This window comes from Pelmatolapia mariae, linkage group LG1 (genome assembly GCF_036321145.2).
Source record: "Pelmatolapia mariae isolate MD_Pm_ZW linkage group LG1, Pm_UMD_F_2, whole genome shotgun sequence".
Lineage (NCBI taxonomy): Eukaryota > Metazoa > Chordata > Actinopteri > Cichliformes > Cichlidae > Pelmatolapia > Pelmatolapia mariae.
Window position 1 is genome coordinate 8,002,562 of NC_086227.1, and position 17,439 is coordinate 8,020,000.

Below are 17,439 nucleotides of genomic sequence, written 5' to 3' on the forward strand. Positions count from 1 at the left end.
AAATCTGGCTCTGCAAGCTGAAGTTACAGAGCTCCATAAAAAACTCAAAGGGATACCCTTTTTAACCTGATATATTGAAAAGGAGAACATCAGTTGACAAAAGAAACGTAAAGAACTTAAAATGACAAATAAAATAGAAAAGGCTGTGGAGCAGAAGTGTGCAGAAATGAAGGAAGGACAAAATACCCTTAAAAATAACTCAATGGTCTGACACGCTCTTAGGGAAACACCTAGAGTCACTAATGAACAGTGTTGGGTAAGTTACTTTAAATTAGTAACTTAGTTACATTACTAGTTACTTCTCTAAAAAAGTAACTCAGTTACTTCAAGTTACTCGTTACTTTCAAAGTAACTAGTTACTAGGGAAAGTAACTTTTGTTTTACTCAGAATTCTCTTGTTAATGTGTTGCTTCCGTAACTGGATACCCAGCAAGATTGCCAGTCTTCTGGCTTGCTTACTTGCCACAAGTGCACTGTGCCATCTACCAATAGAAAGGAAAAAATAATGTGCACATTTCCACGAGAGAAATCCCACGCCTGGACCGTCGTTGACCACCGCCATGATTCTAGCCTGCTTTTTACATCCAACACAAAAACTGCAGTCGTGGTGCTTTTGATTGTACTCAGAACTTGGAAATTCTGCCTTCTGAATAGGAAGATGTAGGCAACACCAGACTGCAGATGAGCTGCATACAGAGCTGGACTGGGACAAAAAAATCGTCCCGGGCATTTTGACTAGAGACCGGCCCACCATTATAGGAAAAACCATAAAGCCTTTGAATGAAAACAAACACTGTTGTGACAGTGATGTACACTGTTCTGATGGTATATATGTATCAATCTATCAGTTGTTTGTTGTAAGACTCAGATAATTATTTTTTTAAAAGCTAGACATTTTAAATGAGAATAATAAAGAAAAGTATTTCCTTGGCCCCCCCTCTCCCTGTTAATGCCCTACCTGGCCCCCTGGCAAAACTTTGCTAGACCCACCCCTGCACAGTTACCAGCTGTCAGTTACTTAGAAAAGGATCCTGGTGTTATTTGTCTCTCAGAAACAGCTCATAACTTTCCTTCAACTCATTCATGTCACCTAAAAGGTAAACCTGTTTCTACATCACCTGTTCAGCTCTGATGATTCAGTAAGGATATCTCCTGGTTTCACCTTCATGTTTCCCTCTCACCAGATAACCAAACTGACATAATGACCAGCAGCTTTTACAGCTGTGGCTCCAGCAAACATCAGCTGATACTAGAAATTAATATTAAATAAATTCTAACAACAGCTGATCAAGCTTAAACGTGCTGCTGTTGTTTAGCACAACATCCGCTGGTTTCCTCTTTCTGGCGCAAAGTGGGCGATAAATAAACAAGAGAGAAAAGCCGATCAGCTGATCATTGATCAGTTTCATGATTGAAGTAGAAACGGGAGAGAATGAGAGAAGAAGAGGCAGCTGTGCAGCTCCAGCTTTGTGTCTTTTTCATTGTAGCTGAAGTCCGGGACAAACTGTGTTCCTTTTCACCTCAATACGAAACGCGTAATATTTTCTCTGAATACCAGACGATTCTGTTTTTTAGGGGACGGTTGGCAACTCTAATAATTAACCGTATGAACAAAATAAAGTTCAACATCAGTAACATAGCACCCACCCAGCTGTATAGAAACTCCGTCATGCTAGCTAGCACGCAGTACGAAAATGTCAGCATAACGAAAATAAACTAAACCTAAACTTGGTTAATATCTGACTCCGATAGACTGCAGGTCATAACTTCTTACCTGAAGTTCAGTTCACCTGACACTCGGACCGGCGGCCGCTTCGGGTCTCTACTCTTGCCTCCCTTTTCCTTCATCCACCTGCTGGCTTCCACCACTTGCTAATGTTACTGAATCTGCGGAAGCTCCGCGATTACCACCACACGAAGTAACGAATAACGAGCCTATCTAAATCCCAGTAACGAGTAACGCGTTCCTGGTTTTGGCATAATAACTAGTTACCGTGCTCGTTACCACAATAATAACGTAGTTACTGTAACGCGTTACTTAATAACGCGTTAGTCCCAACACTGCTAATGAAAGAATCCATGTAGATCTTTGATTTTCTATTTTGGCAACAGACTAATGTTTTGAGGTGGAAGTGCATCAGCAATGGCTGTGAGTTTCAGTGCAGCAGTGTGTAGTCAATTAGCATCATTCACATATCCCAAATATTCCACAGATGACTGGAAAAACATTTCCCTTCATGGACACTCAAGCCATATTCTTTCTTTGGTTGTATCCAAGTTGTACGGGTGCTGTTCCTCATCTGCTCGAGTGTGCAGAATATTATTGAGATAACTCTACACTGTTAATAACTCACTCAGGATTTGATCCATTGTTCACTGGAACAGTGCTGACAGAACTCAGCAGAACTGCCACAAGGCAGTATCTGAAAAGCCCTTTATGTATGATACTAGTCAGCATTTCACATGACTGCTCTTCTACATGGATCTATAAGTAAGCTTGACAGAGAAAAATTTTGAATTCTGGATTTCAGTCCTCCACTCATTCTGCCCTGCTGCCAATACTGTAGTTAGTGTTACTAAAGAGTCTCCACAGATTCAGATTCCACGGTCCTTTTTTAGTACTGGAACAATGGGTGTGTCCCATGGCAAACCAAAATAACATCCTTAATAGTGGTGTCCCAGTTGCTTTCAAAGGGGCCTACTCTTCCAGCAGGATGGTCCTCTACCTCACTAAGACTGAAAACTAAACAAAAACAAAAGATTACCTTTAATGCAACAAAAAAATAAAAACAAAAATCAGGCAATTCAGTAAGCTAAAATACAGAGCACCTAGTCTTATGCTGCAACCCTGGGATGATAGTAACCCTCTAAACAGCCCAGATGGGGGTCCAAAAACATAATAACACTACCCTAATAGTTTGATTTTGTTATCACTCTGCCTATTGTCATGTTTTAATGTTTAGAGAGGTCACACTGTTTATGGTAAAAAAACAAAAACAAACCCATGTGTGTAATAATGCTGCCATAATCACCCCTGCAGTTATATTCCTTGAATTTAAATGGATAAAAAAGGAAAAGAAACAGATATTTTGACGTTAGAAAGTACCTCAAAAGTTTCAGATAACAATAATCTGACCGCTTTGGTAGCACCCACAGCTAAAACTAGCCTAAACCAGTGCATGTACCTGCTTGTAATGTACCTGCAAACACCCAACAAAACTTTATACGAACCACGTTATTTACGTGTTACCTTAGTTAAACTTTGGCGACATCTGGTGGTTTGTATGTGGAAGTGCTTCTTCGGAATGGGCACGTCCCATTTTTACGTCACCAAACGTCACCAGGAAGTCCTCTGGAGTCAAAGCGACATCATGGCAGAGTACACAGACCCACGTGAGTGACAAATAAGTGTATTAATCAAACACACATACTCTTCTTTTAGCTAGCTCATTTGTGTTATTGACTTCGGTGAAGAATCGTGTTTCTAGTTTCGTCACACAGCTGCTTTTACATCTGCGTTTACACTCATTAGATTTAACTTTGGCAGACGTCGATGGAGCTGCTGAGGAGATGCCTGAGCTCTCAGACGGTGATGATGATGACGACGTTGATGATGAAGAGCAGTGGCAGTGGATGGAGGAGGACAGTCAGCCGGTTACCTGTTTGTTCTGTGACAGGTGAGATCACCCTGCTTTGGCTGGACCTGTCTGTCACTGCTTTTCCTAGAATGATTGGCGACACGTTTACACGCATTTTGAGTTTCTCAGATCTGAAGATGCTTTACCTAAAAGAGATCGTGTAACAAAACACTACAGATATAACTTGCACACACTAAGTGGCCCTAAACTTTCAATTCATGTGTAATAATTGTACTTTTGTGTCAGTGAGAATAACTCATGGTCAGGATAAAGACAAGTTCCTTTTGCAAACCTAGGTCAGTGGTCAGCAAGCTCACCATCAAAAGAGCTGTTTTTAGAACTTCCTCAGCTGTGCAACATATGATGTCCTTCCATCACCTGAAACCTAAAGCTTTGAGTAGGGGAGGATGCAGCCTGTCAGCTCTGTTCAGCTTCAGTCAGTCTCAAGCACATACTCGTTGCTTGTAGTACCAGTGTAACGTGTGGCAGATACACCTGGAGACACAACCAGGTACTCAAGTTCCCAGCACCTGCACTAGTAGACAAAAGAAGAACCACCAACATATTGCTGCATATCTCCCAGGCTACCCTACTACATTGTAGAGGTGGAAATCACCAGATGCCCCATAATACAATAGTATTGCTTTTTTTAAGTATTTAAGATTTATCACCCTTTTCTAATGCAAAATTATGGCCTCAGAGTTCAACTTTGTCAGAGTCTTTGTCCAATAAGATGACGTTATCTCACATACCGCACCTTTTTTTGTTCAGTGCAAAACGAGATTGTCAAGCACATCAACCCTGTCACTAAATCCTGCCATAAATTGTGCCATAAGACAGCGGTCCCCAACCCCCGGGCCACGGACCGGTCGTTTGGTACCGGGCCGCGAGAGTTGAGGCTCGGGTGTGAAATGCATGGTTTTCAGGGTTTTTATCGGTTTTTAGCGTTATTTTGTTATCATTTTTATTGTTAACTCGGTTTTCCTGGGTCTTTTCACGTGTGTTATGAATAAATCTTCTTTTTTCGATACCGGTACTAGTTTTATTTTGTTGTATTTATCTGCGACACCTTAAAGGCCGGTCCGTGAAAATATTGTCGGGCATAAACCGGTCCGTGGTGCAAAAAGGTTGGGGACCGCTGCCATAAGATACTCAGTCGACAATTGAATAGGGTCAAGTTGGCAACTACATGCAGTCTGTTTCTGACAATACATCAATTAACTGTGATAAATCAATTGAAGTCATATATCTGTTGTTGTATGCATAGACAGAAATTCACATTTAACAGAAATTTGCATTTAATAATTATATTTGCCCTCAGCAGCCTTCCTGTTCTGTAGGAATATAACCAAAATGGAACCAGCTGAGTTGTGCTGTGTCCCCTCGAGTTGTGCTCATTGACAAAGACTCATTCAGATGGAAACATGTTGGCAATCTGTCTGCATTTGTAATTTACACAGCAATTATTTGACAACACTCGACAATCTCTCTGAGAGTGACTACAGTCAGTCTGAGTCAGACCATAACTATTTGCAGAAAGGTTGCCTCCTAGCAGCCGAGATGAGCCCCTTTGTTCTTATTATTCCCAGTATTTAATTTAATTTAATACAGTAATGATATTTGGTGTCTATGTATTGATATAGTATTGACACGACAAATATCGTAATATTATGCTGATTGTTGTAAAAGTAATGTATGTACTGGTTCCAGCTTTTAAGGTAGTTATTGACACAAATCTCCACCCTGTGTCTTCTGTGTTTTTTGCTTTTTCAGTCAGGTTTGTTTGCTGTTATGTAAAATAACTGGATACCCAAGTTACTACTCTACTATGAAAGAAAAAAAAACAATCTAAGATTCAGTTTTTGATTTTTCTGGCTTATAACTAAACAAGTCTTCCTGTCTGTCTTATTTTTTTCAGGTTGCTAAGTTCTGTAAATGACACCCTGCAGCACTGTACAGCTGAGCACCAGGTCAACATTGTAGATCTAATAAGAAAATATAGTAAGTAGATATTGATTTTTTTTCCTGCATCACCAAAGAAGCAGAGGGCTGTTCTGTTCTCATGAAATGTCTCAACTTTCTGTCCCTCATTAGATTTAGATGACTACGGATACATAAAAATGATCAACTTTATACGGTCAACAGTGAGTGCTGTTTTCAAACTGAATTGAACGTCATGCTGTGAAATATCAGGATGTGAATGTTTTTGCTTTTTATGTTTAAAGAATGAATATCTAAAAAAAATTGAGAGTTTTCAGATTTATGACTATATACATTTTTTGTGTGTATAGAAATGTAAAGCATCCAGCCTGAATGGGTTGCCAGATGCTCCTTTACCCTGGGAGAGCGAAGACTTCCTGCAGCCAGTCCTTCAGGATGACCCGCTGCTGCAAACAGGTACAGAAGCAGTTTTAAAACACAGATCTTAGTTTTTGATTTTTGAGTAGCTGCATTTTCTATCAACAGATCTCTGTCCTGTTAGAGCGGCTTTTATGCACAGGTCAGAGAACATGTCTGGCTGTTTCTGCTGTTTTGATATTCAGTTGAGTGGAGAATCTGCTGGTCACTGTTCATACCGCAACACCAGCAATGAAAATATAAACTATTTGTGATTGTCATGATTACATGATAGGGCATAAGGCTACTGAAAACTGCTGGAAAAACCATTGCACATCAATAACATGCCATTTCCACAAGGTTTGCTGTGTCCCCCAGCACAGTATCAAAATATTCAGTTTCATCTGCTGTGTGAGTTCTCCCTCTCCTCAAGTCCTGTTCTACTTACCGCAGTGCTTACATATCCTTTTGGCTGTCCTGATTGGTGCTAAGCACGGTTAAGTTTTGCGTCCTAAAAGATGTTCTCATCTTTCAGGACTGCTTCTTCTGCATGATTCTTTAACAGTATTACACAGAAGACTGTGAAATGTCAGCTCTATTGCAAAGGCCTGACTTGCTTATGTTAATGCTTATGTTAATATTTGCACTTATGCTCTATTTCTGTCTGTATCATCAATGCAAGAAAAACACATAAATACATAAAATGCACACTCTAAGCAAAAACAACAGCCATGTCCTCCATACTTCTTATTGTATGCCACAGGCTCGATCACTACATGTTGTCGCTCATGTTTTCACTCAGGTGTCCTTAAAAGGAAAACTTTTTCCCCATTTAACATCCAAACATATCTATCTCCCTGTCTGTGTTTTTGTCAGACCCCGAGGAGCTCTGTGGCAGCGAGAGGTCATGCCTGGCATCTGGGGCCAATCCCCATAATGCACTTGTGCACAGGGCGCAGGCTGCGGAGGAGAGAGCCCGCTCTTCGGAGGAGGCACTGGCCAGAGCCATGGATGACCTGCACAAACTCAAGTCAGTGACTTTTCTGCAGTTTCATCTTCATTAATGTCAGGGTGATTGTGTTAGGTTTTAAATTGTGGCCTTTTATTTATTTATTTTTTAATACATTATTCAGAACTTGCAGTTTAGTCAGTGTGATACGTTGCATTTGCACTGCTCTCTGAGCTCCAGCAGGGGGACACAGTGAACACAGTATTGCAGAAACATTAACTAAAGTACCTTGTGGAAGAAGTTTGGAGGAAGGGAAAAGATTAAAAAAAAAAAAACGGAAAGGAAAATTCCACTGCAGCATGGAGGTTAAAGTGAGGAGGAAAGGTAGGTAGGGGAGCAATAAGGGAATATTGCAGAATGGGTGAGTTGTGGGGGAGGAGGGGTTTGGAGGGAGGGGGGTTTGGGTGAGAGGTAGAAAGATGAATGCCCCCCATCTCCTCCATTTACTGCTTCGTCCTGCATGAAGGCTGTGTGTGCGTTCTCCTTTCTGGTCGCTGCTCTTGTCCCTTGTGCTAATAAGAGAAGTTAAACGGCGATCTGTGCGATGTTCTTTCAGGGTGCTGGCTCAGGGGTTGGTGCTGAATGCGGAAACGAGCAGGTCTGGCACCCTGGGCGCTGTGGCGGAGCTTCGTGAGGACGAGGACGAGGCCTACTTCAGCTCCTATGGACATTACAGCATCCATGAAGAGATGCTGAAGGTCTGAGTTGTGTACACACACACACACACACACACACACACACACACACACACACACACACACACACACACACACACACACACACACAGTGACCAGGCCTGCAGGTCTCTTTGCAGTCTTTCGAATAATTTCCCCTGGGCACAGAAATGAAGCCGGGTTCATTGGCGTGCATCTTGGCTAAAAGATTTTCATATAGCTTATAAATGAAAACGATCATCTTCATGTATGAATTAATACTGAGGACGACACAAGCGCTCCAAAGTGACAAATCAGCAGTACGTGCTGATCTCTCATGTGAAGCAGCGCTCATGCCTCTGCATAGCGGAGCTTTAAGTGTGCAAATTAATTTTTACACTCCTGAAGCGCTGAAACCTGAAAGCAAGCTCTGTGTGTGTGTGTGTGTGTGTGTGTGCGCGTGCGTGTGTGTGTGTGTGTGTGTGTGTGTGTGAGTTCTCCCTCTCCTCAAGTCCTGTTCTACTTACCGCAGTGCTTACATATCCTTTTGGCTGTCCTGATTGGTGCTAAGCACGGTTAAGTTTTGCGTCATGTTTTTGCGTCAAGCTTTAAAGTCCATCAAAGCGTCAGGAGGGGCCAGGAGCACGTGATGGGGGGGCTTTGCAGTAGAATGTTTCACGGGTTGGCATGAAGTGAATTACCTATGACGTAGTCTCTGTGTGTGTGTGTGAGTGTGTAAGAGAGACAGAAAGTGAGAGATGTCATGTAAAAGAGAGTGACATGTTTCATGAGTGTCAGGGTTTATCTTTGTTGTGTTGATTGGGATATTTTTAGCCCTTCTCCATTAGTACCTACTTGGCTTGGCTCAACTTAACTCGCTTTTTAGAGTTATTCATTAGGTTTGATTGGCCGGTCAGTGATGTCACTCGGCAAGTCACCAGAGCCACTTCTTCACCAAATTGATAAAATATATTTTTGAAACCTGGTAATCAGGGAAATGGCTGCACAAAAGCCAACACCATATTGTTTTCATGATAAACGGGGAGCATGGGAGCTAGTTGTACAACTTAATTAGATCTGATTGGATCTCATCTCTCCAGAACATTTTCATAAAATGTACTGATTCAGGTGTCAGTACATTTCATCATAGTTTTCATCCTTATGCATTAGTTGTTATTTAGTTATTGTCTTGTTTTCTTCAGGAAACAAAATGGAAGAGAAGAAAATTACTGGCCAATGAAATCAGCAATGCTTCAGAGTTACTATTAGCTTTGCTAATGGAAACAGGAAAAATCGGAAGGGTATATCGGTACTTGGGGACCGCTTAACTTCTGCCAAACTCCATGATCTGAAGGTTCTAAAATCTGTTTCTTGTAATCTTTCAAAGTCAAAAGTCCAGATTCATATCTGTTCTAACACGTATTAAGCCGTGTTACTGTAATTCGTATATAGCTTTTCCCTCAGAGCGAAGGTGCTTGGATTTGTGGGCAGATATGATTGGCAGATTAATCAGCGAGTCCTGACCTGACCTCCAGTGTCCTTCCAGTTGTTATTATCCCAGCGTTTTGCTCATAAATGTTCAGGAAACCAACACAGACTGTTGTAACCTGCTGTTATATACCCCTATATGGAAAAAGCTTTACTTGCCTGGATTTACTTATTTTTTAAGTTTGTAGACAACCTTGAATTCAAAGCTTTGTTACAACATAAACATGACTGTAGATTACAAGCAATTCTTGCTTTAATTCAAGAGCAGCTGTGTATTTGTTTTGTGCTTATTTTTAATATTCTATCCACAGGATAAAGTACGCACGGAGAGTTACCGAGACTTCATGTACAGCAACCCTGAAGTGTTCAGAGATAAGGTGAGTCATCCAAGCAAATGAAATTGCGTGTGTACACATTAATGTGTGTTTACATGTATGAGTTAGCCAGTTTAATGTTCACTGAAGCCTGTTAACAGGAATGTGCATTTTTCAGAAAAAGACATTAATAATGCGCCACGGTGTCCGATTTAAAACACATCATGACTTTATTAGCATGTCTAGTGGACTGCACAGTCCTGATAACAGACACATGCAATCCACCACCAACCCCATAGCACACACCCCCTCTGTACAAACCCTTCCAACTAAACCCCCCCCACCCCCCACCCCCACCCCCCTATCCGTCTCTTTTCCATTGCTTTTAGCTGTGGGAAGCAGTGGCCTGTATCATGACCATCCATTATATGGGTCGCTGCTGGTTAGTGCTGTGATGAGGCGGTAGAGGGGGGGAGGAAGGATGTGTTGATGGGAACGTCCATTATCCCTGTCAGGCTGAAGCAGTCGGCAGAGAGTTGAAGCGTCTCCTCCTACAGTAACCGGTAACAGAACCAAGCAGGATATTCTTGTTGCAGATCAAGCGAGGAGTTGCGTTCTGTTGTGTTAGCAATATGTTGGCGACCGTCTGTGAACCCATAAAGACAGCAGGATTGTAACCAGGGAGTTTCCTTAAATAGAGACACAGAGTCACACAATGTTATACATTTGGGGCATGTAGTCGCTGCGTCCATGTCTCAGTCATTTAACTCAGTTGGTGATGAACAAGAACAAATTAAGTGAAAGCTATGGGAACCTGAAATAGAGGTGATTAAAAAAATGCAAAGAGCGAAAAAGCTGAGAGAAAATAAGGGTTTAAACAGCAGTTTGAGCAAGCTCTTTAGAACATGCTTAACATGAATTCATTAAGTAATCCAGATGTTGATGCGGTCTTTGAAGTTGAAACAGCAAAACATCAGCAAAAGAAAAAGCCCAACTTTTGTTTCTTTGTTTCTTTTTTTAATAATCGTTTGATTATTAGTATCCATGTAATGTAATATCAGTTCCTATCTGATTATAGTTTGCCAATAAAAGAGCCTGTGTGACACCACTGTCAAATGTGGTTAAAGTGAGCTCACTTCTGACCACACTGGCCAAAACCGGTGGGTAGTTGTCCTAAAATTCCCTGAAAAGTCTTCAGTTGATCCAAAATGGTGCAGTGAGAGTACTGACAGGGACTGGAGAGAGAGAGAGAGAGAGAGAGAGAGAGAGAGCATATTTTGCCCAGGTGAGCATATTACTGCCTTCTCATTATTAGCTCCATGTTAAATCCAGAATTAAGTTTAAAAATCCTTCTCCTCACATACACGGTCTGGAATAATCAGGCCCCATCATATTTTAAAGACCTCATAGTTCCATTTCACCACAGTAGAGCACGTTGGTCTCAGAGTGCTGGTTTACTTGTTGTAACTTTGTTATTAAAAAGTAGAATGTGAGGCAGATGCTTCAGCTTTCAGGTCCCTCTTCTGTGAAAGCAGCTGCCAGTTTGAATTCAGGAGACAGACACCTTCTCTACTTTTAAGATTAGGCTTCAAACGTTCCTTTTTGATATAACATTTAGTTCGTTACACTGCTATAGGCCGAGGCGGCTCAGGGTTCTCATGATGCAATGTTTCTTTTCACACTTTAATCATTAGTTATTATTCATCTCTGGCTCTCTTCCACTGCCTGTCTTTTGTCCTGGTCTCCTCCCCTCACCTTCTACTGGTCACAGCAGATGGCTGTCTCCCTGAGCCTGATTCTGCTGGATGTTTCTTCCTGTTAAAGGGGAGTTTCTCCTTCCCTCTGTTGCCAGGTGTTTGCTCATAGGGGGTCAGTTGATTGCTGGGGTTTTCTCTGTATCATTTTAGGGTCTTTACCGTGTAATATAAAGCATCTTGAGATGACTGTTGTTGCTGTTTGGCTCTATATGAACAAAATTGAATTGAAAATTTGATGAGGTTAAATGTTAAAACTGACAGTTTCAATAAGTGAGTGTAAAGTCTTTTGTTAAGTTATTACAGAGCCATAGACTGGACGTGGTTGACTTATCTGTTGCCTGGAAGTGTAGAAAAAATTTCTCAGAAATGTGCAAGTGGCATTGCCAGCAAAATATGGCAGCTGTCATTTTAGCAGTTATTTGGATTGTCAAAGAAAATCCAAATAAGAATCATGTCTTTATTTCTTCTAGTTATATTTGATTTTTTCTTTTGTAATAACTTGCATAGGCTAGAATCTTTTATCCTTAAAGCTGTAACGTGATCGTGTTTTCCTTCGTGATCTCTGTTGTTATTGTGTTGGATGACCTTTTGGGGTCAGCAGCGCATGGACATGACAAGAATTATGAAGAAATCAATCGTAAACACTGTTAAATGCTCCTGTTTAAGTGTTTGTTTTTGAACCCCTTGACTGTGAAGAACTTTCCATGTTTGTGGGTAATTTCTCATTTTGACTCTGTGCCTCCATCGCATCCTTTAGGTGGTGCTTGATGTGGGCTGTGGCACTGGCATATTATCAATGTTTGCTGCACAAGCTGGGGCCAAAAGGGTTATAGCGGTGGATCAGTCCGAAATCATCTACCAGGCCATGGACATAGTCAGGTGAGACTCTTCCTGTGCACTCTGTTTCTGTTCAGCTCCACCAAAACACATGAGCTGTCAGCAGAATTTCCTTTGCGGTGCTCACAGCAATTTTTTACAACTTAAGTGCAAATAGTCAGTCAGTACTAATCAGATTTGGTACAAGCCCCTGTCAGTCATGTGACCCTCACCTCATATCGGCCCCTATGGAGCCAAGAGAGTACGCAGATCTTCTCCCCTTTGTGTGCAGCAGAAGATGGTGAGAGTGGAGGTTTGTGTGACCTCCAGCTACCTTTTATTTGTTTCAGCTGGTTGGCTTCAATAGAGCTGCTGTCAGCTGCCTGGCCATAATGTACATAATTTACACCTGTGATCTGACTCGTTCACCCCTCTCCTCTGCAGTATCTCCAGTCTGAAGTCTAGAGTCACCCCCAACACCGCCCCAACACACAGAGATACACAGATGAACATGCAGATGAACCCCCTGTTGATTCCTTTTTAATAAAGTCCTCGGTCCAATTTCATGTGCCGCGTGTTTCCTGTATTTCTGCAGCTGATACTCCACAGTGGAGTCCATTTACCTCAACAAGAGCTTCTGCTCTCCTTCCGTCTACCTGCAGCCACTATCATACCCCTGCCTCCTAAATGGTTTTTTGAGTTGGGGGCCATTATGACAGCTATTATTTCCGTTATGTAAGACAGTGCCGTATAAGCAAAACAACAGGGTTTTCTAAGGGAAGAGGACGTTTTAATTTTACAGCCCACTGAATAGCTGTTGGAGTGTGTGTTGGCATGCAGGCTGCATTGCAGGTTTGCCAGCGGTGAGGATTCAGCTAAAGAAAGATGTTGTACATCCTCCAGCATTCCACCCTTTTTTTTTTCTTTTTTTTTTTTAAATACATCCACACATGTGCACACACATGTAAATACAGCAACGCATACAAAGATCCACCCATGGCTTCTTTGGGTTGTGATTTTATTTCTGTGTGCGTGTGTGTGTGTGTATATGCACATAGAGCTGGCCCCTGTGTGTGTCCGTCACTTCCTCCTGATGTTAATATCGGGATTGTAATTAAAGTGGCTCCTGTTGGTTGGGCAGGAGCATCCATCTCCTGTTTCCACTCCATCGCCAAAGTTTAAATGAAAAGCTTGATGTGACTTCCTCCCTTCACAGTCACTTCCTTAATAGATACTGTCTAAATACTTTTAAAAAATGGATGGAATTGATGGATTAGCTGATAAGACATAATTTATTCTGACAATAAAGCGTAAAAATGTGAGACGCTGTTTTTTCTGAGTGAGCAAAGTTAATGGTGGCATGAACTGAAGACATGGATGTTTTTTTAGCAAGTATTTGCCTGTGGTTTGCCCAGAATTGCAGTATTAACGAAAGTAAATCGGGGTGTTTTAGCCACGTTTGGTCTGTGCTAAATTACTAGGTTCCCAGTCATGTAAAGCCTCTCTTTTTCCTTTACCTCACTTCCTCTTTCTCTCTAACACACACACACGCACACACACACACACACACACACACACACCTACAAAGCTGCGCAGACACGACTCTCTCCCCAGAGTCCTGACATTGTCCTCTAAATTACCCCAATAATGAGATTACAGTGTTTCCTTCTTGTGAAAGGGTGGTGGTGGGCGGGTGGGATGTAGGGTGTAGGTGGGGGCCATTGCATTCTGGAAGAAGGTGATAGCAGCAGTAGAAGAGCAGCTGAGAGGGGAGAGACAGTTCAAGATAAGGATCGCTGCTACAGAAATGCACTCTGGGCCGCTGTGAGTAATTGTTCTGTCCTCTGTAACATTAGCTGTCATGATAATGGAATATTCACAGAGATTGATGCCCAAACTGGCTGGTCTGAAAGGAAGGATCATTTAAACAGCAGCACTGATCTCACAGTGCTTACCTGAACCTGACACATCGCCGGCCCACAGGCTGGAAATACACAGAACAGCGAATATGCCCATGCACAAACCACGACGAGTTTTGATGTTACTCAAAAAAGGGGAAATAGTCGACCCTAGTTTTATTAACTTTAGCTGGTGCTGTTTGTTTTGCATCTGTGATTATGTAAGGGGTCACTGGGGTCTAAGCAAGAATGGTAAAAGAGCGATAAATCTTCCAGATTTATAGCTAATATATGGAATGTGCCTCCACCTGGTCTAGAAGCGTATAATAGTAACAGTTATATATTTGTGGTGTCTTCAGCTGTCTGAACCTACAGGGGACTATAATCTATGCCTTAGGGCACTTTTTATATCTGCACTTTGGTTTATTTGATCCAGACCAGACCAGGGAGAACAGATTGTTCCAGTGGTCAAACTTTACACGTTGCAGTTTTCACCAGACTAGCGTGCTTTAACCTGCCATTAACTGCTCTGCAGAGCTATCACGGTACAGGAAAATGGAGTTGTAGTGTGATGTTGCAGATCTTTGTAATGCGGTTTGTGGTCTCTGTTTCAGAATGGTTACAAACCTAATCAAAGTTAACTTGAAGTGACAGTGGGAGTGCTGTGTAATATTAAAATGTGACTCCTCGGGGTTTAATACCATAAAATAAAATATTATAGACAGAATTATTCTTATTTTTTATTTAATTTAAAAATACTAGGAATAACCTTTGCCTTGGTTTTTAGATGCCATGTTGAAGAAGTGCTCACTGACAAACATGTAACAGTTGACTTATTTATTTATTTATTACCAGTTATATTGGTGCAGCAGTAGGAAATATTCTATCAGCATCAGCAGAAACTTAAAATTTAGATCAGAGGTTTTTCATGCTGTGCAAGGAATTTTTCTACCCTCAAAATCCATTTTCCCCTTAATTTCATGAAGATTTAACCTTTAAGACCATTAATTTCGGGATGTTGGGTGTTGTTAGGGTTTCAGAATTCTGTGGAAAATGTTTAATTTGTCTAATGTAGGTTGATATAAAATTAATATTAGACATATGTCTGTGTTTTCTACAGGTCCAACCAGCTGGAGGATAAAATTACGCTGATCAAAGGTCGCATAGAAGATATCAAGCTCCCTGTAGAGAAGGTTGACATCATCATCTCAGAATGGATGGTCAGTACATATTTACACATACATAAATCCACAAGTGACAGTTTGTAACTAGCTGATCTACATATTCAGTTTCCTTAGGTCTTGACAAAATGCACTAGTTTAGTGGAGACTGCCTCTCTGTCTAAGCTCTTGCAGTATGTATTGGCATTTACTTAGCTACACTAGCAAACCAAACAACAATAGCAGGGAGCACTGTGCTGGGTCTATTTCACTTTGAGAGGTGCTATCTACCTGGTTTTTGACCTACTCTTAAATCAATAATTGGCAATAATCGTACCTTACATAAATAAGTACATGTAAGCTGTATAACTTGCTGCAGCATGTTGGATCAATTGAAGCCTTTTCAGGCAGTTTTTAGGATAATCTGATAATAATGGATTACAATAGACCAGAAATGTGTGAACTAGTTTTTCAACATCACTCTGAGACAGGGCGATATTGAACAAATGCAAGAAAGCAGTCGTATTTATTTGTTAAATTAGAAATATCCTACGTATATGAGCACTGAAAAGCATATCCTGCTAAAAAGTGACTCCAAGATTTCTTACAGCGTTACTGGAGGCCAATGCGATGCCATCCAGAGGAATTATCTCCTTAGACACCATGTTTCTAAGATTTGTGGGTCCATCATAGGTCATAAACTCATTTTCCGCCCGAGAAATGGAACTCTTTTAACAGATCTCTTATAAAAAAAATATACTCATAATATGAGGTTAATTTTTGAGTGAGCGTTTACAGGCTAATAAGGATTCAGAATCCAAGGTGGCAGCAGGATGGATTTATGTTTTAAATACGGCTCGGGCAGGCTAAATTCGGCCATGAGCTTCTCTGAATATCTTACCTGGAGCTGGAGGAGCAGTCTTCCTTCGCTGTGATGGCCATTTATCAGACAGATTCTGCTCAGCGATACATGCGGGACAGCCAAAGTTGAATGCACTGCTGAAGTCATACCTAATTCATGAGCATCCCGTATCTGTCCCCCCTCCACTACCTCCTCCATCCACTGTGAAACCCCAGGGTCACAAGCAGGGGTCGCCACGCAGAGCCTTCCTATCCTCTAAACGGGGAAATTGAAATTCGGTGGCTGACATGCCAGTGGACCGCTGAAGGATAGGGGGCGTAATCTCTGATGACACTGGCTCACAGAGTGATAATAAATCTAAGAATTCTCCAGTCACTTCTCATCAGGGCAGCGATGGCAGACATTTCTCAGAGTGGCTTGGACTTGAGAAGCTGCCCTCCGATCTGCCTGTATAAAAAGGAAAAATGACAGTTGTCAAAGGAAGTAGGCTCTGTGGCTAGGGTAAATGGTCTTATATCCAGGTCGTGCCTTAATGTCTGAGAGAGTGTGTGGAGATGTGGTGGATGTATTTTTCATTTGAATTCTTTTATTCACCCACATCTTTAAAAAAAGAAAAAATAATGAAGCTGGCATTATGGTTGGAGGGTTTCACTGTAATACTGTACATGTAATATGCCTCAACAGTTAATCAAGTGAGTTATATTGCACCAAGTTACAGGTTTTTATCATAGTTGCTATATTTTCATGGTTATTAATAAATTGAGAGAACACAGTGAATTAATACTTCAGACCTTTCAAACTGAAGTAACTTGCTGATAGATTCAGATAGATGTCTGTCTTCATATCAGAGATGTTTATTTGATTGATTAATGGAGTGACCGCTCTTGTGCTGTCTGTGTAAATGCACACAACTCTCACTGTGATGAGGCTCATGGGAGGCTCCTGCTGCTGTGTGACACTGCAGATGTAATAACAGCCAGAAGCAACAAACTGACTTCAGCTGATATTTTATCAAATCACAGATTACAGTCATGTATTGTAGTCACATTGTAGACAGATGGCGTGTATTGTTAATCTGACATTGAATTCACCATTGAAAAGCCAGAGAGGGTTGTGTTTTGGGAACTGAGTGAGAAGGAGCTCAAGAACACAAAAAGGTTTCAAAGCTTTTTCAAAGCTTTTAGTGAGATCATTTTGTGCAGCATGAGACTGAGACAGAACAATCGCAACTTTAGTGAATCGAGCGACTCAAGAAGACAAGTTAGGATGTTGTCTGTTAATGAGTTCAGACTTGTGTTATGTTTAAAGTCAGTTGTAAATGTTACTACTTTTGATGTGATAAGACTAAAGTCTCAACTTCTGTGGAAATGTGACCAGGCCACTTATTCAGAAATGAAGCCCACATGTTGAAATACAGTTAGATTAATGGATAGAAGTGAATATCTAGGTTCTATAAGCGTTATCAGAATCTGTATGTGTTGGGCATTTTTTTGGTAATGCCCTGTTC

The 17,439-nt window shown here is 41.3% G+C and overlaps 1 protein-coding gene across 2 annotated transcripts in view; it reads left to right on the forward strand.

Moving 5' to 3' along the window:
- The first annotated feature begins 3,351 nt into the window (after positions 1–3,351).
- The window catches only part of prmt3 (protein arginine methyltransferase 3), a 54,916-nt gene continuing 40,828 nt past the window's right edge, over positions 3,352–17,439 (forward strand). The window contains exons 1-10 of one of the 2 annotated variants that reach the window (XM_063481365.1): positions 3,352–3,393; positions 3,548–3,677; positions 5,557–5,639; positions 5,733–5,782; positions 5,930–6,035; positions 6,852–7,005; positions 7,541–7,682; positions 9,437–9,502; positions 11,954–12,075; positions 15,031–15,130. In XM_063481365.1, the coding sequence (XP_063337435.1) occupies positions 3,372–3,393; positions 3,548–3,677; positions 5,557–5,639; positions 5,733–5,782; positions 5,930–6,035; positions 6,852–7,005; positions 7,541–7,682; positions 9,437–9,502; positions 11,954–12,075; positions 15,031–15,130 (975 nt within the window). In that variant the 5' untranslated portion in view covers positions 3,352–3,371. Of the gene's footprint in view, positions 3,394–3,532; positions 3,678–5,556; positions 5,640–5,732; positions 5,783–5,929; positions 6,036–6,851; positions 7,006–7,540; positions 7,683–9,436; positions 9,503–11,953; positions 12,076–15,030; positions 15,131–17,439 lie in introns of both variants that reach the window. The other variant, XM_063481284.1, reaches the window with a different exon arrangement.